The 24,647-nt window shown below is 52.2% G+C and overlaps 1 protein-coding gene across 1 annotated transcript in view; it reads right to left on the bottom strand.

Moving 5' to 3' along the window:
- Positions 1-24,647, bottom strand: part of SCN5A (sodium voltage-gated channel alpha subunit 5) — a 96,004-nt gene that overhangs the window by 39,405 nt on the left and 31,952 nt on the right. The window contains exons 6-14 of the mRNA XM_045536507.1: positions 20,906-20,997; positions 17,186-17,416; positions 15,609-15,672; positions 14,179-14,320; positions 13,454-13,651; positions 12,233-12,412; positions 11,195-11,569; positions 5,536-5,668; positions 4,339-4,577 (exon numbers count right to left, since the gene is read on the bottom strand). Coding sequence (XP_045392463.1) covers positions 4,339-4,577; positions 5,536-5,668; positions 11,195-11,569; positions 12,233-12,412; positions 13,454-13,651; positions 14,179-14,320; positions 15,609-15,672; positions 17,186-17,416; positions 20,906-20,997 — 1,654 coding nt within the window. The remainder of the gene's footprint in view (positions 1-4,338; positions 4,578-5,535; positions 5,669-11,194; positions 11,570-12,232; positions 12,413-13,453; positions 13,652-14,178; positions 14,321-15,608; positions 15,673-17,185; positions 17,417-20,905; positions 20,998-24,647) is intronic.

The raw sequence follows: 24,647 nt of genomic DNA, 5'->3' as shown, positions 1-24,647 counted from the left end.
CCTATTTTTATTCTTTTAAAGCTTTAAAGTTTTGCTTTATCACATTTAGGTGTTAAACCCAATTCCTCTGCATCTAATTTATGACTATGATGTGAGGTAGGGATCCAAATTTATTTTCTTCCTTATAGATGACCATTCTTCCTAGCATCATTTATTGAACAATCCATCCTTTTCCTACGGATTTATAATGCCATCTCTGTTATTTATCAAGTCTCCAAGTATAGATTGTTCTATTTCTGGGGTTTCAATTCTGTAGCACTGATCCATTTTTCTATCTCTGCACCAAGGCTATACTGTTTTTGGCTTTATAATATATCTCAATATATTTTAGTAAATTCTCCAATTTATTCCTTACTTTATCTTGATAGGCTTTATGTTTCATATGAATTTTAGGATTGCCCTGTCAAGTTCCATAAAAAAAGTATTGAGATTTTTCACTGGAATTACACTGAATTTATAGGTTAATTTGGGAAGTTCTGATATCTCTACAATATTCAGACTTTCATTCATGAAAATGGCATATCTCTCCACTTATTTAAGTCTTCTTTTATGTTTTTCAGTAGTTTCATAATTTTTTCATATAAAATTTATACAACTTTTGATCATTTATTCGTAGATTTCTTAGTTTTTATTGTGAATTTAAGTATTGACTTTAAAAAATTACTTTCTCCAATTCATTGTTGATGGTGACTACTAGGAGCAATATTTGGTATATTGAGCCTGTACCCACTAATATTGTTAAACGCTCTTATTAGTTGTAATAGCCTCTCTGTAGATTTTCTTGGATTATCTATCTAGACAACAACATAATCTGGAAAATAATGTCAGTTTTGTTTTCTTTTCTTCCTTCCTTTTTTCTTCTATTTCTTCCCTTCATTTCTCTGCACTACATTCTGCACAAATTCCTTGGATCTAAATTTATATTCATTTCATTATCTCTCCAGCTGTATCAATGTGCCATTCTATTTGTACATTGAGATTTTACTCTCCATAGCCATATTTCTCATTTCTAGAGATTTTCTTTGACTGTTTTTCAAAGTCATCTTATACTTTCTTATGTTTTTAATCTTGAACTCCTGGCCTCAAGCAATCCTCCTGCCTTGGCCTCCCAAAGTGCTAGGAATATAGGTATGAGCCACCATGCCCAGCTCATTGTGTTATGTTTTTAAACCCTTCTTTTATGTCTCTTGTTACTACAAACATTTTTATTTTATTATCTCTATTCAACAGTTCTACCGTGTGACATTTTTAAGGGGATAAATCTGATTTTGTGTGTGTGTGTGCATGGGTGTGTGTGTGTGTGTGTGTGTGTGTATGTGTGTGTGTGTGTGTCTTCCTTCTGACTCTTACTCATGGTGGAATATTTCCTTGTGTTTTATAATTTGGGAAATTCAGTTTGGCCTGGGTTAAATGTATGTGCTTCCAGAGGAGTTTTATGTTTTTCTCTTTCAGGGACCCCAAGATATTATCCTAGGATCATTTTATATGTTACTTTTTAAGGCATAGGTTCCAGAACCATTCGGATCTAAATCTGAATTCCAAATCTGTATAAGGCCAAATCTATAGTTGCAAGTTTCCAGGGATTACTTTTCTCCTCCTTCCAGCCCTGGCTAAGAAAGGGCTTGTTTATCATCTCCCAGTGTCAGTGTGCAGGTTTTTTGTGGTTTGCCATTTTACTGGACATATGATCATTGTCTTATGGGGCTACTCATTTCCAATCTCTTCTCACATTGTCCCAAGGCTCAATGTCTTGTCTCTATGTGCTCATAAAATCCAAGCCTCCAGATTACCCAAATCAGCACCTCCACACCGCACCCAGGGCAACTACAGAACCATTTCACATGTTTACTGCTATGGTTTTTAAGCTCCTCTTTGTTTTTGGCACCTGTGGATTTTGTTACAGTAGTCCCCCCTTATCTATGGGACAGACCTCCTGTGGATATCTGAAATCATGGATAGCACCGAACCCTATATATACTATACCTTTTCCTATACATACATAGCTATGACAAAGTTTGATTTATAAATTAGGTGTGATAAGAGATTAACAACTTCTCTTTGGCATGTATTTGGCTTCTCTTTGGGATATCTGAACTGCTAGCATCACTACTCTTATATTTTGCGGCCATTATTAAGTAAAATAAGGGTTACTTGGACACAAGCACTGCGACACCACGACAGTTGATCTGATAACAGAGATGGCTACTAAGTGACTGATGGGTGGGTGGCATGTACAGTGTGGATATGCTGGACAAAAGGATAATTACGTCCCTGGGCAGGATGGAATAGGATGATGTGAGATTTCATCATGATATTTGGAATGGCATGCAACTTAAATGTTATGAACTGTTTACTTCTGGAATTTTCCATTTAATATTTTCAGACCATGATTGACTGAGGGTAACTGAAACCAGGGGAAAGTGAAACTGCTCATAAGGGGGACTACTGCACTTTGTCATGGTCATAGTTAAGCATTTCAAAAGAATTTTGCTATATTTTTAATTGTTTCAGAATAGGAGACTTTTCTGGTTTTCTTGTCCATACTGTTGCTAGGAACAAAAGTTTCACTTGCCTTTTATGTTTGTTTATGTGACGGGCGAAAAAGTTAGTCAAATCCATCAATCTTCTCTTTTATGGAATTTGTCTTTAGAGACATGCTTTAGAAAGGCTTTCTTGTACCAAGATTATTTATCCATGCTTATTTTACTTACACTTAATATTTGAACCACCTAGAATATTTTAGATGCAAGAAAATCAAAACTTATGTACTAGCAATAATGCTATTCAAATATGACAAAAGATAGCTATAACCCAACTACACTGCCTGTGATTAGTGACTGAAACACAAGTTTAATACAGCTGCAATTCAGCACCTGGCTGCTCAGTGAAGCCATCAGTGCTCTTCATCACACGCAGCTTGCTGCTCAGTCCAACCCCATGGTCACAGTCCAGTAAAACCAGAATCAACTGAAACACCACCTGAAGACAACCCCATACATCCAACAGTGCCATGAGACACCTACAGACTGAGATAGAGCTTCCCCTTTTGTTTGCGTACAGAATAAGGGAAAAAAAAGTAAAATTATAGTAAATGGAATCAAATTAGTGAAAAAATTTGAATAGACACTGCAGAGAATGTTCTAGAGTCCTGGGTCTGGAAAGTAATAAAAGAAAATCCTCACACCCCACAGACTGGGAGACCTACCTGCCTGTAGGGCCCCCTGAGCCCACAGTCACAGCTGGGCCTAAGGCAGGGCTGGGTCTGCAGTAACTGAGAGCTTAGACCGAGCGGCCAGAGGTCCTCCTCCCCCACCCAGCCTCGGTGATGGTCGCAGGAGCTTCTTAGGCCAGTGGGCTCTTGCCAGCTCTGCCCCAGCGTCCCCTAGAGAAGGGCTGACTCCGTGTTTACCTGCACAGAGCCAATACAGCCCTGTCCCTAGGAGTCAGAAGACAGTGGCTACATGCCCAACTCTGCCCCTCCTGTCACCCCTTCTGCCCCTGGGCCTCAGTTTCTCCATCTGTATAGTCAAGAGGCAGGACTTGATTTGGTTTCCAGAAAAAAAAATCAGAATTAGAATCCAGACATTCTGACTTCCAGGAACAGGCTCTTTAACAACAACAACAATAACAGCACAGCTAACATTTATTTTGAGTGCTTATTGTTTATCAGACTCTGAGCCAACCACATTACACACATTATCTTATTCAATCCTCATTAGCTTCCTGTGAGGTTGATACTGTCATACTAATTTTGCATTTATTATATTCAACAAATACTTATTGTGCCAATTCTCGAGACTAAGTAATACGCTTGAGGTCACATAGTAAGAGCTGAGTCAGAATTCAGATCTAACTCTGCCTGATTTGCTCACTACACCCAGCTATCCATCCATCCGGCTCTCTGTCCTTCCCTGCCACCCTCCCTCCTCCTATCCAACCATCCACCCATCCTTTCCCCCATCCAAGAGCACTGATGCTCGTCTACGCAAGCTCTGGCCATGAGAGAACGGCCTCCTTCTGCACGCACTCTCCTCTCCATCTACTAGTTGCCAAATCTCATGTCTTCACACATTTCAGGTTTACCCCTGACTCATTTTTGTTTTCTAGCCTCTGGGCATCTTCATAAACCTTTAACCCCAACCTCCAACTCCAGACCTACATCTCTCAGCTCCTTGGGAGGTGACCCTGAGACTCCCTCCCTCCTCCTAGATGTCTTCCATGATGACTCCCACCCTCAAAAGATCCTTTATATCCAGGATCCCTTGCCCCTGTGCCAGCTGGCTGAGAGCCCCTCACACCAGGACGCCCATTCGCAAGTCAGCTGCAGGTGGCCCTTACCAGGTTTCCAACCTGCAACATCTCCTCGAATTCAGTTGTCATGTTGTAGTGCTCCAGCGCCATGAAGAGCGTGTTGAGCACGATGCACATGGTGATGGTGAGGTCAGCAAATGGGTCCGTGACCAGGAACTTCACTTTCTGCTTGATGGACAGCCACAGTGGGCAGCACTCCCAGATCAGGTAGCGCTGGGCGAAGCGGATCCAGCATGGCGGACACTTGCGGTGAGACTCCTCCAGCTCTGGGGGTAGGGTACAGCCAGTGAGTAAGTTTGTTTTTATTGACTGAGTCATATGTATCTGGTGGCATTCCAGGAAAGATTATCACTTACTTGGGGAGATGACAGGGCTGCTACATGACAGCAGGACGGCGAGTGGGGTGGGGAAGGCTAAGGGAAATGGGTGGCCTGTGTCCTGGCTCCTTACTCTGTAAATATGACAGAGGAGGGCCACAAGGACAGGAGGTGAAGATGGATGTGAGGAGAACAGGGATTGGACAGATTAGGACAAATGTATCGCTTGCGACAGCAGTCCTGCGTAGATGTGGAGGTAGTGAGGGGAGGACAGGCTGAAAATGATGAGACAATAACTGCGACAGGTACGTTCAGACATAAGGAAGCCCAGGAAAGAGCAGGTAGGAACAGATGTGGACATCTGGGGCGTGTCAGGACAGATGGGGGGGATGCCGGGGACAGACGAGAAAAGATGAGAATACACCATGGACAGGAGGGAATAGGATGAGGGTGCCGAGTTCAGACTGGAAGGCATGTGGGGTTGCCTAGGGCAGGACCAGTGGGACAGACGTGGGATGCCTGGAATAGTGTGAGGTAGATAGGGGAATGGCTGGGAACTGGCCGGAACAGGCATGGGTGTGCCCGGGACAGCATGGTCCTAGACAGACATGGCTATGCTTGGGAGAGGACGGAATGAGACCGATAAGAGCCTGGGACAGGCCAGGACAGATGTGGGAGTGTTTGGAAGAAACACAGACATGAGGATGCCCAGGAAAGAACAAGGTGAAACAGATGAGAAGACACCTAAGGACAGGCGGGGCTCATACAAGGTTATTCAGGACAGAAAAGTCTAGGACAGTTGTGGGGATATCTGAGGCAGGCCAAGAAAGACGGGGGGTGCCTGGTTGAGGCTGGGAGAAGGGTGCCCAGAGCAGGAGGCGGGGGGGACAACACGTGGGCTGCTGACCTTCCAGTGCGCTGGTGAGGACACTGACTGCGCTGAGGGCCCGCTGCCGCGCTCCTGGCTCCTCGAAGCCATCTGCACACAGAGCCTGCGGGGCAGGCATCTGGGGCCCGGCTGGCTCCTCTGACGGTGTGGTCTGGGTGCAACCATGAGATATGTGTCACCCCGGGGATGCAGGTCCTGCCCCCAGCCCCCGACTCAGTTTGAGGAGGTCACAGGGGGACAGGATGGAGGTCTTGATGGGACACTGGATGCTGGGCTTCTCTGTTCCCAAATCCCCCTCCAGTTAACAAGTCCCCCCACCCCTCCTGCCAACCATTATCTCCTTCATTCTCTTTTCTTTTTCATGACCTCTCATCAGCAGTGATTCCTGAATGTAGTCGGGAAACTACATGTATCACAGGTCCTTCCTGAGCCAGATGCTGTCATATACATTAGTACATGCAAAAATGATCTGGAAGTCTTAATTGACCACAAGCTCCCTGGAGTCAAGAGCATAAAGAAGCTGAAAAAAAACCTAACATGCTCTAAGATGCCAACAATAGAAGCATGAAGCACAAAGCTCAGACATGGCTGGTGGGAGCCATGTCTTTTGTGGAGGCAGCTTGGCTGGATCTACCAAGAATATTTTAAATAGGCCCTGCAATTCCTCGTCTAGTAATCTAACTTCATAAGTAATGATACACATGCACCAACAATGTACATAAATGATGTTCATCTTGGCACTGTTCCTAAAACTGCAAGAATAAAACAAACCGTCAATAGAATATTAAAATCGAGTATAGATACAATCCAACTCCGGACTCTGACCCAGACAATAAAGACAATGAGGTGGCTCTGTGTGTGCTCCCGTGGGAGGAGCATCTCAAAGACAGTTTGATGAAAAAGCAAGAAAAAGATCTCTAAGATACACACCAAATCATTATTTAGGGAATGGGATTATGGGGAAGGGAAAAAGAAGGAGAAGTCCCTGTTCACTCTGAGTACTTCTGCACTGCTGGATTTGTTTTCAACGTGCATGCACCATCTTTCTAAAGAACCAGACCTGACACAGAGGGGTGGAGTGCTCTGAGAAAGGAAGGGGGAAGTCAGGCATTCTCCAGGCTTACTCAGAAGAGGGCCCACAGAGCCTTCATGTCAGCAGGGTCCTGCATGGCCACAGCCCATGCGCCGAGCTGGGCCTGCTGGGGGGATCGGGCTGTTGAGCACGCAATAGTGAGGCTCTACAATATCCATAGGGCAGAGGGAAGATGGGCTACCCAGGGTGGCAGAACCAGGCCTGGAGTGGGCACCAAATAAATCTGGGCTCAAGTTAAAGTCAACCTTTGCCGCAGGTGGGACTGCTCCAAAATGTCGCTTAGGGAGGTAGTGAGCTCCTGGTCATGGAAGTATTCAAGCAGAGGCACCTGAGACAGCTGAAGTGGCTGATGCAAGAGTACTGAGGTACTAGGTCCAATGCAACCATGAGTTTGGCCAGCTTAACTCACAAGCATGTCTTACATTCTCCCAACTTCCTTCCTTCTCCTTCTTTACCATCTACGATGGTTTGGGTTATCATTGAGCAAATGTTTCCTCTCCTTCCCCTTCCGCTGTGGGTGAAGCAGACTTCCCTGCCCCAGTGGTGAACGACTTGCTTTGGCCAACGTTATTGGAAGCGAACAGAAGCCTCGAAGGGGCTGGGGCTCACTGCCTTGCTCTTGCGCTCCAGGAATCCTCCACAGAAAGAGCTTCCCCAGGTATCTGCCACCGCTTGGCCTCAGAACAAACACATGGGGAGCATCCCTGAGCCTAACCACCAGCAAGACATCAAGCCCAACCAACGTGCAGTCCGGATCAGAGCTGCCCAGCCGAGCCTCACCCAGACAGGCCAAATGGTAGTCAACCTGCGGATACGTGAGCGTGAGAATAAAGGCCTGTTGTTAGCCATTGACTTCTGGGGTGGTTTGTTCCATAGCATCATGGTGGCACTAGCTGGCTGATACACCACCCTAGTGCAAGCTCTCTCCATCTCTTTCCTAAAACTCCAGCTACAGCTTCCCAACTGGCCTCTTCTCTTCTCTTCTCCCTATGCTCTGCATAGCAGAAGGGGATTCCCTTCAAAAGTAAATCAAATAATGTCGCTTCTCTGTTCAACAACTCCCCTGACCACACTGCTCCCCATCTTATTCAGAGTATAGTCAAACTTTTCTATAGCCTACAAGGCCATGCACAGTCCAAATTCTAACTCACCAAACCCACATCCCTCCCTAATGTGTCCAGCACACTAGACCTACCAGTTCCTCTCATCCCTTGAATACATCATGCCCATTTCTCCTCAGGGCCTTTGTACCTGCTATTCCCTCTGCCTGGGACACCATTCCCCCATATCTTTGTGGCTGGCTTCCTAAAATAATTTGCTTGTCAATTTTAATTTCACCTCCTTGGGAAGGCCTTCCCGTGTATTCTAACAGCCCTTCTCCTCATCCCTCCCCTTAGCAACTTTTTATCACATGACCCTTACTGCTACCTGAAAATACTTGTCAGTTTCTCTGTCTGTCTTGCTGCCTACATGTAAACTCCAAGAGGTCACTGCTATACCCCTGGAGCCTCAAACACTGCCTGGCACTCGATACAGCAGGCTGGCACCAGATAATTATTTGGATGGATAAATACTTGTGGATCAATCAGGAGGGTTGGGTTAGAGTTCTAGCCTTGCTCCTAACTTGCTAGGCCACCAGGGGGAAGTGAGGATGAAGATGTAATGTGTGGAGGGAGAAAAAGAATGGCGATTCAGTATGCTCCTCCCACCTGCATCAGGCTTTCCAGGCACTCTTTTTTTTTCTACTTCAAAATTTTACAGGGTACAAATGTTTAGGTTACATATATTGCTGTTACACCCCACAAGTCGGAGCTACAAGCAGCATCTGCACCTCTCACCTCTCACAAAAATCAACTCATGGTGGATAACAGACTTAAACCTAAGGCAGGAAATCATAAGAATTCTAGAAGAAAACGTTGGAAAAACTGCTACAGACATCGGCCTAGGCAAAGAATTTATGAAGAAGACCCCAAAAGCAATCACAGCAACAACAAAAATAAATAAATGGGACCTGATCAAATTAAAAAACTTCTGCACAGCCAAAGAAACTATCATGAGAGCAAATAGACAATCTACAGAATGGGAGAAAATGTTTGCATGCTATATATCCGATAAAGGACTAATAACTAGAATCTATATAGAACTCAGGAAAATCAGTAAGAAAAAATCAAATAACCCCATTAAAAAGTAGGCAAAGGACATGAACAGAAACTTTTCAAAAGAAGATAGACTAATGGCCAAGAAGCATATGAAAAAATGCTCAACATCTCTAATCATCAGGGAAATGCAAATCAAAACCACAATAAGATATCACTTAACTCCAGTGAGAATGGCCTTTATCAAAAAGTCCCCAAATGACAAATGTTGGCGTGGATGCGGAGAGAGAGGAACACTCATACACTGCTGGTGGGACCAGGCAGTCTTATACAGGCAGGGGACAAAGTAAATCTTCAGCCCACCCCTCCCCCCACCTCCCATCTGGATAAACTAAACATGAGCTGCCACTGGCCGAGTCCTTTCTTCCCACTCCCGTGTCGGTGAGGCACCCACCATATGCCCAACTGTGCTTTGCTTTCCTACTAGAACCTGGCAGAAATGTCTCCTTGGGGACCCAGCAGAGAAGCAGAGAAGGCATTCCCAGGGGCCTGCAGCCTGCTAATCTCTTTGACTTTTCAAATGTCTCCATCTTGGTTCACTAATTCCTTTAACTTTGCAAATGACCCTGTCTTGGCCTGTTAATCCCTTTAAGGTTACAAATGGGTCCCACAGAAGTGAGAATGGGTGAAGTCAGAGTTCCTGGTAATGAAGTGTTTGAACTTGGATTCCTCCTGACATGTGCAATACAATGAGATGATTTTCTCCCTAATGAGATTAGGAAATTCTATTAGCGCCCCTGGCTGCTGACCTGAATCCCTGAAGCTGAGGCTGTACCTGGGTGGCTCGTGTTCCTGGAAGCCAGGAACCCTCCTGGTGGTGGGCCAGGCCTCCCCAGTCCTACCTAGAGGCTGTGGTCTGGCCCCCATGGAACCATGTCCTTCCCCTGTGCACCCTGCTGCAGAGGACAGTGAAGGCCTGAGGCATCCTGCACGTGCACAGGAGTCTTTACTCCTTCCTACTCGCTAAAACCAGTAATGTCAATAGATAATAACCATAAGGCAAGTACTGGTCTAAGCACCAGAACTTGTTTGAACTCTTTCAGTCCTCACCACAACCTACTGACATGAGTATTACTTTTATTTACAGATGAGGAAATTGAGGCACAAAGAGAGTAATTAACTTGTACAAAGCCCCACAGCTCGAGGAAAAGAGGCTCCCCCTCTTCAGCTCCTCCTCCACCTTCCTAGTCAAGTGTCCGTCAGTCCCAGCTTCCTCAGAAAGTCTGCCCTCCTCTGCCTCCCTGCAGGCGTGGGGGCTGAGCCACACATTTGGCTTCTTCCTGGGTGGGCTGCTCTGGGTGCTGTGTTGTGGGGAGGGGTCAGCAAGGACACTTGAAGGCTGATTGAGCAGTCATCGGTCTGTCACTGGATTGACTGCATGACCAAAGCTCTGACTGGCCTTTCGTGATCTGGCCAGTCCCTTCCCAGATAACTGCAACTCCTCTCCCTTTCGCTCCCTCTGTTCTAGCCACAGTGACCTCATGGCGTTCCCTCCAACAGGCTAGGCATGCGTTGTCTCAGGGCCTTTGCACGTGCTGCTCTCTATGCCTGGAACATGCTTCCCCAGCTGACGGTAATGAGGGTATGTTATTATGATGTTGTAACAACATCACACTGCTCATGTATGTCTTCAGTCCTTTCCCCGTATTTGCCCCTGTGACGCTCACAATCCTGAGGTGGGTTTTTAGACTCTGAAGCACAGAGAAGTAAGGTAACTTGCCCACACCATCCAGCTAGTAAGTTTTGAACTGGGATTCAAACCCGGTGTGTCTCTGGAGTCTGGGTGCTGACTGACCACTCTTCATACCACCTCTCCTAGTTCCAGACAGCAGCCTGGCTCCCATCCCTGCCTCCTTCTGCTCTTTGTTTAAATGCCTCCTAAAGAACAGGGGTTCCCGCTCCCCTTCCCCAGCCTCAGTACCTATTACCTGGGCTGATATTGAGTTACTACTTGGTAAAGTACTGAACTACTTCAAACTTGGTGCATAATTGTTGCCCAGAACCCCTTCAGTGTCCCCTCACTACTCTGGCCCTTCTCCCAGGCCCCCTGGACTGCTTGCCCCTAATCCAGCAGCTGTAAAGGGGTATCACCTGGCACGGCACAGGGTCTGCGCCAGCGTGGCTTCTCAGCGCTGTGCCTTACCAGCTGTGAAGTATTTAACTATCATCCTTCTTCAGCACCATCACATAGCGTGTGTAATACATATATACACACGTTTTTCTTCTTTCTTTGATTTTTGTCAGCCTGCTGCCATTAGCATGGAAGCTCTGTGAGGGCAGAGATTTTTTTTTATAGGTTTATTCACCCCAGAGCCCAGCACGCACTAGGTGCTCGATAAATATCTGATGAGTATTTTTGGACTCGGCACTGGTGACCAGTTTGGGAGACCAGCTCTGCCCTGGCTCCTGCATCTTGGGGCTGGCTCACCGTGTCCAGGGGGCGCTCCGGCATCACAGGGCGGAGGAGGAGGCGACTCCCTGGGGACGTGGCCTCAGGGTCACCTGCCCCCAGCAAGGAGACCACCCCGTTGCAGTCCACAGTGCTGTTCCTTTTGCCATTGAGGGCGTGGCCGGGAGCTGAGGTCCCGGGACTGGGCTGGCCCTGGGCACTGGGCCGGCGCAGGGGCCAGGGCACGAGCAGGGATGTGCGGTGGCTCTCACTGTCCCCTGCTGTGCTGTTTTCATCATCTGCAAAATCTGTCTCAGAACCCAGGTCTCGCCGGCGAAAGGTGAAAATGCTCCCGCGGCTGGAGCGTGGCTTCATGGAAGTCCTGCTGAGGCCGTGGGAGAGGCTGAGGCGATTCTGAGGACACAGGGAGAGGGGATGTGACCATGACAGCTCCTCACATGACACGCTCCCAGCCTGTCTCTTGTGGCACTGGCCCCAGCTCAACTTCTCAGAGCACTGAGAGCTTTTGCAGGCCACACAGGAACTAGGTGGGCTGAGGTGGGCATATTTAGTGGGGAGGCATGTAGGGTGACACATAACCCTACATCTTGTAGGATCTCTACTCACCTTAAGTCTAAGCCTTTGGGGCTTTCAGCCTGAAGCTCATCTGGGCCTGAAGGGGGCGCTAAGGCAGGGAGAGGGAGGCAGGAAGGCTGCTGGTGCTACAGACAGGCCTGGCCTGAGCAGGAGCTGGGGCACTCAGCTGTGCCCCTCACTCAAATGGACATGTCCTTGGGCTCCAGCCAATCCATACCATAGGGTGCCCCCCAGCTCCAGCCCCAATACTGGGGGACTGGCCCCAGAATGGGGATATCATAACACCCAAACCCACCCTGACCCTCTGCCTAGGCTTCTCCATTCTAAGAACGGACATGGGAAACAGGAAGGGCTGGGAGAGAGCCCAGGGCTGCTCTCCTCGGGAGCAACCATGGGGGCTGTGAGCGTACAGAGGCCCAGCACGATCGGCTTTTGATGCCAGATCCACTTGGAAGGGCCGGAACCTCGGCTGGGGATTACCGTTGCTCTGGGACCATCTTCCGAGTCCAACTTGGGGAACCTGTCCTCCCCACACTCTTCTGTCCCCGAAGACATTCGTTTTCTCCTCTTGCTCCTTCTCTCGTGGCTGATTACTGGGGCCAAAGGGGACATCTCCAAGGAGCTGTGGGACACGGTATCCACACCCCTGATGGTGAGGGCCTGAAAAAGGGTGGAGGAAGGGATGTCTTGGTCGTTGAGACTTTGTGCAGCCTCAGGCTTAGGCAGGCCAGGCAACTCTAGTGACTTGGTCCTCCCCATCAGTACGGGGACTTGCTCACTTACCCCAAAATGAGGGCATCAGACAGAGATAGGCTCAGATAGACCCTGAATATTTTGAGAAAGATCGAGATCCAGGAAGGAAAAGAGGAGTGGCTGAAATGGGCAGCCATTGAAGAGGGGAGTGTGTGGGAAAGGTGGGAGAGGGGTGAGGATGAGCAGGGGAAGTGGCAGATCTAGAGGGCATGGGATATTCCAGAAGGTTCAGCTGGCTAGCAGGGTGCTGGAAGAGGTGGCATGGGGCAGTGAGAAGAACAAATGGATGTCCACAGCCTGGCTTCTAATAGCTTGCCCTATAATCAGCCTGCAGCATCCACCATGTGGGGGACTGTGGACACCCTCACACTCAACAGGTGTGGGAACGTAACCCCACAGAGCACTTGCCCCACAAGGTGGGCCTGTGGGTGGCCAGGGTGGCATCACCAGTGCTTATTTTCTGACCTTGGCCCTTCCTCGCTATCTTGCCAGATGGCATCCCTTGACCAGAATAAACTATGTCCAGGGTCACATCGGTCTCTTTTACCTAGTATGCACCATGCTCACAGGGACCACCTTTATCCAGCATGCACCATTTTACCCAGCTGGCGCCACCCTCACCTGGAAGACACGATGACCACAGGGAACAAGTTTACCCACATACATCACTCTCATAGGGCCTACCTTAGCCAGCAGGTGCCACTTTTACCTAACAGGCACCTAACAGGCCCTTTCTTTACCCAACAAGTTCCAAATTTTTACCCAGAAGACATTACAGTTATAGGAAATACCTTTACCCAGCATGTATCATGCCTACAGGCACCAGCATTACCCAGCATGCACTGCGCCTACAGGCACCAGCTCTACCCAGCATGCACCGTGCCTACAGGCACCCACAGCCAGGTGAAGGTTTGGTCTGGAAGCTCCTTGGGGGCACTGCTCACCCACCTCATGCTCTTTCTTGAGCATCTCCATGGCCTCCTGGAAGCGCTTTTCCTTCTCCTCAGTCTCAGCGATAGTGGCTTGGTTTTGCTCCTCATAGGCCATAGCAACAACAGCCAGGATCAGGTTCACCAGGTAGAAAGAGCCCAGGAAGATGACGAGCATAAAGAAGATCATGTAGATCTTTCCTGCGGACCTTAGGGTCTGGGGGAGGAAGGGGGTAGAGGTCATCCCACTGGGGCCCCTTCTACATTATGGCATTTCCAAGTCACTCGGTCGGGCTGTGCCAGGGGTTCAAACAGCCACAGCCTCAGGAGGGGGGCAGAGCACGTCCCACCTATAGAGAGGGATGTGTGCCAACCTACAGAGGAGAGTCACCTACATACAGGGGGCAGTGTCCCACCCACGGAAGGAGGCAGAATGTCCCACCCAACTAGGGGGAATGTTGTGCCTACAGAGGGAGAATATTCCATCCTATAGGGAGGAGGAGTGTCCCATTCACATAGTAGCCAGTGTCCTATATAAAGGGATTGGTATTTGGTACCAGCAAAAACAAAATTTCTTTGCTTGCTAAACATCTCTCCTTCAGATGCAAGGGTCCTTGTCCCCTGTCCCCTCCACAGCTCTTGCCAGTGAGGAGGCTGCTGGGGACACTTCTGGCTAGTCACTTTTGCAGCCTGGACCCTGAGCCCATATCTGGCATCCCTCTGCTGGCCCGGGCACCCACACACCTGTTGGTAGAGGCGCTCCCAGCAGTCCTGTGTCATCAGGCGGAAGAGTGCGAGGAAGGCCCAGGCAAAGGAATCGAAGCTGGTATAGCCGTGGTCAGGGTTCTCGCCTGCCTTTAGGCACCGATAGCCCTCAGGACATGTCCTGCGGCCAGACACACAGACTGTTCCATGCTGTAAGGGGTCTCTGCCCTTAAGACTCTCACTGGGCCTGACTTGTCTCCCTGGGATATGCCCCACTGCTCCGTGAAGCTGAGCCTCACAAACCCAGTGCCACGCTGCTGAGTCCTGCCTCCATGACTTTGTTCCTGCTGTGCCTCCCACCCAGGACTCCGTCTTCCTTCCTTCCCTACCTGTGTTCCACTAGCCGCAGTCCAGCTCCCTTCCACCCACATGACACACCAGCCCCAGCCGCTGTGTGAGTTGCCTCTCCCCACAGAGAGGCAGTACGAGGGCCTGGCTCACTCTCCTCCTATCTTCCCCACGGGGAGCTGAGCATGGTGCAGCACACAGGGGTGGGAGGGAGAAGTGAGGCTTGGCTGAGCTGGACAGGATGAACCCAGTGCAAAGGCAGGGCCATGAGCCCACGTGCATGACTGCACACAGGCCCTGGTGCAGTGAGGCACACCCACAGTTCACAGAGCTGGAAGCGACAGCCTCTGACCCAGAGAGAGGCTGCTGGGCTGGATTCACGTGTGTGTGTGTGTGTGAGTGTGTGTGAGTGTGTGTGTGTGTTTGTATGCGTGTGTGTGACAGAGAGAGAGAGACAGAGACTTGGCAAGTAGCAGGATGCAGCCAAGGGACCTCTGTACCGTGCTAATGCCCCAAGGCCCTCCAGACAATCTTTGTAACAGGACGGGGGCAGCAAACTTGGGCTCCGGACCGTCACCCTCAGAGATGTGGGACTGTAACTCCATAGAGCACGGTCCCCAAAAGGTGAGCCTGTGTGCCCCTCGCCCTCCTAGCCTGTGGCACAGCTACACTGCCCCCATCCTGTGTGCACAGGGCCCTGGAAGCTGCTCGTGGCTCCTGAGAGAGGCCAGGCTGCTCTGGCTGCACTCATCCCTGAGGGACAGATGGGAGGAAGTGAAGAATAGGGTGGGAGGGAGCAGCCCTGGGGAGCTTTGGGAAGGGAACAGAACCAGGGTTGGGCTGGTAGGGGCCATGTAGGCCATCCTGGGCTGTCCCCCAGTCCCAGCCCACCTTCGGGACTCTGTTGGCCATCCCTGCAGGTCTGTCCCCCACCTTTCTTTACCAGCTGTCTCCTCTGTGCTGGGGTTGGTGGGGAAGCTGCCAGGGTCGTGGCAGGGGAAGGAGACAAGAGAAGGCCTCACTGGGGTCAGGGGCACAAACGGAAAGCACGGTCAGTTGGGAAAGCACCAGGAGACTACCCGGCCTGGGCAAGGGGACCCTGGGTAGTGGGTGCCACATACCCGGCATCAGAGCTGTTCCCGCATAGTAACACGTCGGAGGTGCCATTCTTGAGCAGGTAATTTTCTGTAAGAGAAACATCAGATGGTGGGGGCACGTGTGGCCTAGACTCCTGGGGTTCCCGCCTTGTGTCCAGGGCTTTGGCGGTCTTCCTTCCTGTTCTCTGCCTCTGTCCTGCCCCCCTGCCTTCTGCCTGGCCAGGCCTGTTCTACCGGCCTTCCTGCTCCTCCTCCGCAAACATTCTGCTGCCAGTGTCCCCACATGCTTGGAAGACACAGGAAGTCCTGGGCAGGGCCTCAGCTGTCCCCACAGGGAGGTTCTGCAGCCTGCTCCAAACCACTCAGGGGGCCCTGACCACTAGGCAAGGATCTGGGTGGAGTTCCAGCTTGGCTGCTGAGTTGCTGTGTGGCCTTGCCAGGCTGCTGCCCAGCTCTGGATCCCTTCCATTGCACAAAATGGTGGGAGTGATGCCTGCCACAGTCACCGTGGCAACACTGTGGTCTGTTCAGATGGGGCTGGGGCTGCACCAGATGAGACACGGGACCCTCACCTTTGTCCTCTTTTCTCTGGCCATCATTAGTCCCCATCACTCCCCATTACCTGCCCTCATCTTAGGCAGCAGTTCTCAAAGTGTGGTCCTCGAACTGGAATCATCAGCATCATGTGGGAACTGATTAGAAATGCCACTTCCCGAGTGCCACCCAGACTCAGTTACTCAGAAACTCCAGGGGAGGGGCCCAGCAGTCTTTGTTTTCTGGAGCCCTCCAGGTGACTCTGGTGCACGTGGAAGTTCTAGAACCACTGCTATAAGGCCACAGCTGAACCATAAGCAAATCTACTCATTGATTTTCTACATTTCTTTTTCCAAAGTGGATTGCTAGCATATGTAAGAGGCCCTAACTGCAGAATGGCTCTCGGGGTCCCTGTGGCCTGGAATCTGGCCTTGCACCAGTGTCTACCTTTGAAACGGATCGATGGTGCGAGTCAAGAGTGGTGCTGGCCGCTCCTCCATGAGAAGGTAAAGAGAGGAAGGTAAAACACGGGCAGCGACACCACACGTGGGGCTCACGTGACTTTGCACAATCACTGAGCTTGTGCCAACCTTCTCGCACGGTTCTGAGGTGCACATGTACGGAATTAGCATCCTGGCGAAGAACACTGACGCTGACTGGGAAATCCCAGGCCAGGTGGGTGGGCTCCACTCTGAAGCTCAGCGACTACCCAGGCTCCATGTCCGCCCTTCTCTAAGCTGACACTCCCCTGCAGGCAGCCGGTTTCCTTGCCGTTCCAATAGTCTAGGGTCAGTTTTGCCTCCGAATGCTGCGCTGCTGTTCCCCCGTCTTCCTTTCCATCTAACTCCATCCTTCCCGTTGTTCAAGCGTCGCTTCCCTGTCTAGCCTGGGAACTCAAGAGGCAGGCCTCAGTCTGCTCCCCTCTGTCCTCTGTCTGGGCCTCCAGGCATCAGGTAGGGCTTGCCCAGACCTGGAGGCCAGCCCTCCAGTGAGGCCTGTGTGCGAGGTGCCCCTACGCCGATGGTCTGTCTCCCAGAGCCCTCCCCAGCCACAGAGCGAGTCCGCACCTGGGTCATTGAGGTAGAGGTCCAGCGATTTCCAGACCAGGCCGTCGGCCTCCACAGAGCCGTTGGTGCCGTTGAGCTCCGTGAAGTTGCGCACACACTTGTGCCTCAGGTTGCCCATGAAGAGCTGCAGGCCGATGAGGGCAAAGACGCTGAGGCAGAAGACCGTGAGGACCATCACGTCAGCCAGCTTCTTCACAGACTGGATCAGGGCCCCCACGATGGTCTTCAGGCCTGGGGAGGGCGAGAACGAGCTTGGAGCGCTGTGCTCTGCACTCTGCTGTGGGGGGCCGGGCCCGAGGGAGGGCACTGGGCCTCCCAGGGGTCCTGAATTGAGCTGGGTGGGGCCAGGGTGGGCAACCTTGACGTGGGGACAGAGTGAGGGAGGCTTCTCTTGGAGTTTTGGGGCCCAAGCCCCTTTCCCCAGCTGCAGAGGTTCTGTCCTAATTTCCAGTCTGGCCCTGCATTTTCAGAGGGGGCCTGGGCCTCTTTGCGGAAAGTGCTGTTTTCTTGAGGAAACACAGACTCCAGAGCATGTCCCCCTCGGACTGGTCCCAAGGTATGCCAGGGCCACCACTTTTCACGTAGTCCACAGGGAAGGGGACTGTGGTCCAGCCCATTCCAGGGCCATGCAGGGGCCTCGGCATTGATCCCGAGATGGGGAGAGACACAGCATTCCTGGTAGGGGGTCCTCCTGCTCCACTGCTGGGGCCAGCTCTCTGTGATGACACGAGATTTTGACTGTGTGAAGGAAATTTGGGGACCCGGGGTCTGGGGTTGGGCCGGAGCTGGTGTCTGCGTGTGTGCTAGCGGGTGGGGCGAAGGTCTGGCAGAGCCATGGTGGGTAATGTCCTAAGGGGCCTACTCTGGCTTGGGCCCCTTTGGGGAAGGTTCGGGGCAGGGGAGGGGTTGACCTGCGTGGCATCTTCCTGCTTGGCCTGTCCCTCTGGGATCCTCCCCGTCCACCCCATTCCCCACAGCTGAGAGGCTGTGACCTATTAGTTGCATAGCCCAGCTCCCTGCGGAAGCCAGCACCGCACAGCGGAAAGACAGAAAAGCACGTGTAGACGCGTCCAGTCTGAGCCTTAGCGACTGTCCTAGGACAAGTGCGAGCAGAGCACGGGGAACGAGGGGGCGCCTCTGCCAGCGCAGGGCCCGCCCCTCCCGCCCCTCTCCCAAGCGGCCAGATCTCAGATTAAGCTCCATCCATCCATCGTCCAGCCGGTTAATGTGTTAGGAGCACCCGTGGCAGTGCCTGCTGCTGCCGAGCCTGTGACCCAGAGGCAGGGCGGCAGTGGGGAGCAGACGCGGGGGGAGGAGAGGCCGCCTCCCCGCGGTGCTGCCAATGCCACCGCCCGCCAGGGGCTCAGAGGCGCTCAAGGTTCTCTGTGGAAATCGTCCTGGCAGATGTTGGCAACTGCCTGGGCAGTGGGCGGACCTCACAGGGCTCTGGGCACAGAGTGGTGCTGCTGGTGGGACGCAGAGCCCTGCAGAGCCCAGAAGTCCTCGTCTGGGGCAAAGCTCCTAGTCCCCTTGGTGGGCCGTGTCTGGCTCTGCCCACTGGGTCTAGAGACCCTGCCCCAGTCTCTAGGGGCACGAGTGAAGGTGGGTGGTGGGCAGCAGCTCGCTGCCTAGACCGGGCTCTGCCTCGGCTGTCAGGCTAAAGTCTCTTTGTCCTAAAGTGTCCCGTTCAAGGCCAGCAAGGCACCCCTGACCTGATCTGTGGGGACAGTGGCCAAGGGCAACCTGCCCCTTTGAACATTTCTCACAGCGATGAGAGTTCACTTCTGGCAAGAATGGTCCTGCAGTGAAGTTGCAGGATTCTAAAGAGACCCAGTAAGGGACAGTTCTGGGGGGAGCAGCCAGGAAATCCTCCTGTCACGGAAGTCCTAACAGGCTGGGTGGAGCGGCCCTTGGAAACCGGCCATTCTGATTTCAGTCCCATTTTATGGAAAAGGAGGCTGCGGCACGGAGAGGACGAGGGCTGTTTAAGATGCAGCTCCAAAGGTGCCTCCTCCCCAGGCTCCATAACGCTGACCGAGGCACTCTGCCAGTGACCACTTCTGGGGTCTGTGATCCTCCCTGTGTTGCCGGCAGCTTTGAGGAGACCTCACAGGGCCGGGCTGAGGTTGGTGGGCTTCCCCTTTTCTCCCAGGACTGAGAAATATTTCCCTTTGTAATTTTTTGTATATAAAGCAGGCTGGAATATGACTTTTATTAAGTCCTGTGGTCGGTGTGTTTATCTACTCTGGTGGGGTGTGTGCCTGTGAGCACGAGTGTGTGTGTGTGTGTGTGTGTGTGCATGTGTGTGTGCACGCATGCGTGTGTGTGTGTGTGTGTGTGTGTGTGCACGCGAGCCATGGTCTGTGACACCTGTCTCAATGGGATGGCTCCACGGGAGTGGCTGGAGGCACACCAGCCCCTTGTTGCTAGCCCTTGGCAGGGGTCTGTGCCACTTGTGGGGGGCCCAGGGGAGAAGCAGCCGCTGTACATATACCATGGGGGGTTCATCAGCCCGAAGGCTCAGATTGAATACGGCATAGCTGGGGGCTTCTCTTATAAGATAATTAGCCCCACCAGGAGGAGTCTGAATTCCTTACAGAGGATGCTTGGGGCAGAGACCCAACGCCCTGGGGACAGCGATAGCCAAATGCAGGCCCCAGGCCCGGGAACCACGAGCATTCCAAGTCAGGAGTAGATGTGACCACCCAGTCAACTAATGCTTCCTTCAGCTCTGACACCTCCCCACAACAGTGGCATGCAACCTGTCCCCGGCCACCTTCTTAAAAGAGCCTTTCCCAGTTCTGAGTGGGCTGCATTCAGAAAAGCCTTTTGGAAGGAGCCTCTGGGCACTGCCCTTCCAGAGCGAGTTCCTCCAAACAGGAGGACCTTTGAGTTTGGATTCACTTGAACCTGGGGACAGGGAGTAAAGACTTAGGACAGGGCAGTCTCCTGGGTAAAATTCAACATCGGCACCGGCACATCACACAGTCTGGCTCAGAAATCACCCAAGTCTTTTGAGAGTTTTCCTGGATGGATGGGCAGAATGGTTTCTAGAGAGGCCATCTGGGCTTAGAAGATTTCCTGGGTACAATTGCCAACATCTGTCACGGAGAATTTCTTCCTGAGGCTACCATGCACGGTTTGCTAAACCTCTACCGCACCATGCAGCGAGGGCTGTTAGACGCCAAGGCCCAGTGATGCCTGTCCACAGATTACTCTGTCTTACAAACTGGGGCTGTGGCTCCGGCTGTGCATATATCGCCAGAGGGAGCACACGGCAGGGACTGGCACTTGGTCATAAAAGACCGTGCGGAAGTTTTCCCTTTTTGTTCTGGGTGTGTACATGGTTCCCTCCAACAGTTCTTTCAGTTTCCTGATCAGAGGATGACACCTCAGGCTGAAACAATTCATGTACAAGCTTTTAGCTATTCAAATAGCTGAGTTCAGTTTGGAAGAATTTGGGTTCAATGTAAGGATGTCCACACAGCCAGTGGGGTGCTCTGTGCCCCTTGGTGTCTGTGAGAGTGGGCTTTGCCAAGGTGGGCAGCCTGAAGCCCATTCTGAGGCTCTGGGGGAGATAGCCCCGCATCTGAGCTCTGGAAAAGGTATTCTGGTGACAGGCACATTCGAAGGGGCCTCCTGGAGGGTTGCCTTGGCTCCCAGGTGGCTGGAAAGGCCCAGGCATATCCCTCCAGCCTTGGCATTTAACCTGATTTTCACCTGAAATGACTGATATAGTTTTCAGGGCCCGGAGGACTCGGAAGGTGCGTAAGGCTGAGACATTGCCCAGGTCCACAAATTCAGTTGTGTATCTGTAACAAGGGAAATTCACACACGAGACAATGACAACACGCCAATAGGAGACACACGGTCAGAGGAGGACAGGGAGTGGGGGAGACAGAGAGAGAGTCACTTGTAGCTGAGATCTGCCAGGCAAGCCCGGGCATCTTACCTGGGATAACTGAAATAGTTTTTAGAGCTCTCAGGACTCTGAAAGTTCGAAGAGCCGACAAATTGCCTAGTTTTATATTTTCTGATACATACCTGCAGAATCAAACCACAGTTATTGGGAATTACAAAGCAGAACCTCTGCTGCCCTCCCCGACCAGCCCTCTCCCTCTCCCCTTCCCACGGGAGGCCGTGGCTGGCCTTGGCTGGGCCTCCCCCAGGCTTCCTTCCTGATTCCAACCCTGCCGACACGAGACCTCAGCGTGGGTGCCTTAAGGACATCCACATAGCAAGCTCTCTCGGTGATTGTGCCATGAATACCCAGCGCCCAGAGGCAACCACTCTGCCACATTCTCCACCCCACTGGGGACCAGGGCATGAAACCATATATGGGTCTGGGGCCGGGGACAGATCGGAGTGAAGAGAGAAGCCCTGTTTCCCAGGAGGCTCAGGTCAGGCAATATAGGCAGCAAGTGGGTTTCTGGTCCCGGTTTTGATTCATATTTTTTGTGGTCTGTGATCAGTTCATGCCTGGCTGCTCTGATCCGTGGGAGCCCGAAGCCCTGGCTGAGACCACCACAGAGAGGTGGCTGGGCCTCTGAGGGCTGCCCTTGTTCGTTCCAACCACGAATCTCTCTGTGCAAGGAGTGGCTCAGGAGTCCCTGCAGTCACAAAGTGGAGGTGGCCTGAGTACTCATCGGAAGAAACAGAGTTCCCAAGACAGGGGCATTAGAAGATGGGAAGAGAGGTTTCGTGAATATCCGTTGTTCAGCTACTCACAGGCTAGGGGCAGCCCAAGAAGAGAACACAGTAAGATGAGGGGCCTTAGGGTGGCACTGGTCCCTCCCCAGCAAGCCCACTTCCAGTCTCACCCCTGACCCTTGGTGTCCTCCAGGGATGGCCCTGGGTCTCCGCAGGAGTGGCCTTGGGAGGTGGGCAGCTCTCCTGGGCTCCACCCTGCTCAGGTCCGAGTGATGCTCAGCAGGGCTGAGTGGCTGTGGGGGCCCCACCTGGAACTTGGACAGCTGTCCATCTCTGGTCCCCACAGGCACAGGAGGAAGCAGCTGGTCTCTGGGGGCAGGGACCTGCCCAGGCAGAGTGTGAGGACATGCTGTGGATGGGCCACATGACCAAGAGGATGTCTGAGAGGTGGATGGACAGTGTGTGACCAACGGGACAGTGGCAAGTGACTTGTGATATTTAACCAAAGGCCTCACATCCAAGGTATCTGACATTTAACCGAAGGTGTCTGGTGTTTAACAAAGGACACTGGACTCAGGATGTGTGATGTTTAACCAAGTGTGCCTGACCCGGGCATGAGTGCTGTCAGAGCCGGGATGTGAGCCCTGCGGTGGCGGGTCAGCGTGAGGGGGGCCGGCAGTGCATCTGGGCTCACTCTGCTGGGCAGGCTGGGCCTCCAGGCCCTTCCGCTCTGTCCAGAGCTTCTGCATTCCCTTTAGGCTACGAGTGTCTATAGGAAAGGACTCAGCACACAGAGTTCAGGGACTCAATGTCCTGGGGCCAGTGGGTCCAGCCTGGTTAATCGACACTAGGCTGACACCAGCCTCCTCTCTGTCCACTTGAGAGGCTCTGCCATTTTCCCGGGTCCTGTGGACCATGCCTGCTCCCTCCTTACTCCCATATCCCTACAGCGATGGGAAGTCAGCAGACACATGCCCAGAGCTTTCCTTCCTCTGTCTATACCAGACCTTTCTCTGGTGTGGCTCCATTCCATCTCCCAGACTCACTTCATCTTGCAAATCTTTCTCCAGTGCAGTGGTTAGAGGCAGCCCCATCCTTCACGGGGGAGCAGAAGTCACCTCCCTTGTTCCGGCCCATAGACACCTGTTAATTTGGTGCAAGCTCCCTCTCAACTTTTGATAGCTATTATATTCTCCACGATGGCTCAGACCCTCAGGCCTCTGGCCCACATTCTTCTCTCAGGCTTGAGAGGCTCTTCTCTCAGTCTCCATCCAGACCTGGTGCTGCCACAGGACTGTCAGGCTGGACCTGGAATATTGCTGCCATCCCACGGAAGCCATGGTTCCAGCCTGCTGGAGGCTCTGGGCCCCATCTCCTTGGGCAGGTCTACCACGTGCGGCCTGGGCAGACAGCTTCCCTTGCTCAGGATGCTGGTTTTAAGGCTGTCTCTTCTGGTTACAGGGAGTGAATGGTGTGCTGTGCAGCTCAGAGGGAACTGGCCATCCTGGCTTCTTTCCTGGCCCTTACAGACCCAGTCTTTCCCCTGGTGTCTCCAATGAACACCCACCCTGCCTATCTAGCTTGGGCTCTGCCTGTCTCTGCCAGTCCCAGTGTAGAGCCTGCCCCACTGTCAGTGTCCCCAGCACAGGCAATGCTTGCCCTCCATTCATCGTTTGCCTCCTCAGCAGCTCGTGCCAAGCACAGAGAAGCTGGGATCCCAAGGTGACAAGGACAGGCTGGTGACAGAATAGGGGAGGACCATATCTGTGCTCCTGGCAGGCTTGCAAAGCCAGCTGAGTGGCTGGGAACAGGAGTGGGGCTGATGGCCGTGTGTGTGTGTGTGTGTGTGTGTGTGTGTGTGTGTGTGTGTGTATGTGAAAGCAACCGTGAGTTGGAGGAAGTCTTGAAGGAGGAGCAGGGCTGGGTGAGGGCACAGAGTGTCTGGGACCACGTCTGTGACATGGGGGTTGCTGTCTCTTTTACTGTGCCTAGAACTTGGTGCCTGGCTGCTGCTCATGTTGGGACTCCAGGCCCCCACTGAGGCCACTCTTGGGGCCTCTTAGTGTGGCAGGCCAGGAGGAACCTTTCATACAGCACCGGGCCCGTTTCAGAGGTGGTGAGGGTGGGGTGGCATGTGTGTGTGTTGGGGAGGATAGAGCTTTGCCCCTCTCAGGCTGGCAAAACCCTCCTCCAAGTCAGTCTACTCCCACTACGGCCAAGCTGCTGGCCAGGGGCAGACAGCTGGGGAGGCATGGCTGGCCCTGGCACAGGAAAAGGTGGTGGGTGAGAATGCTACCCCTTCACCAGCCCCAGCACAGGGGGAGCCTTTCTGGAGGCCGAGGAACCATGAGGATGACAGACCTTCACCTCGTTTCTGCCCCACCCTTAGCTGGCGATGGTGAGGCCCACACTGCTAGCTACAGTGGGGATTGCCACCCCTCCTCTCTGCCCTCCCTGCCTCCAGGTTTGGTTTCCATAACAACCCCAGGAGGTAGGAGGCTGTGCTAACTAGCAGGTAATGCCCAGCGGTGAGGGGGGCCACAGGAAGAGCTCTGGCTGGGGGGTGCAAGTTGAGGCTGGCAGGCACCCAGCACCCCCACTCTGGGCCCTCTCACAACTTCTAAGTTGGGTGGGGTGAAGGATGAGGTTGAAACCTGGCCAGAAACGTCAGACTTGGGGTGCCTCTCCATCCATCCCATGGCTGGGAGTTAGGTTTTAGTCCCAGTGTTGCTATTGATTCATTCTGTAATTTTGGGTAAGTGGTAGGTTCTCTCCAAGCCTCAGTTTCTCCATCTGGGTAATGAAAGGTAGA

Source organism: Lemur catta, chromosome 1 (genome assembly GCF_020740605.2).
Source record: "Lemur catta isolate mLemCat1 chromosome 1, mLemCat1.pri, whole genome shotgun sequence".
Lineage (NCBI taxonomy): Eukaryota > Metazoa > Chordata > Mammalia > Primates > Lemuridae > Lemur > Lemur catta.
The sequence above is the reverse complement of the archived record's forward strand: the minus strand, read 5'-3'. Positions and strand labels throughout refer to the sequence as shown.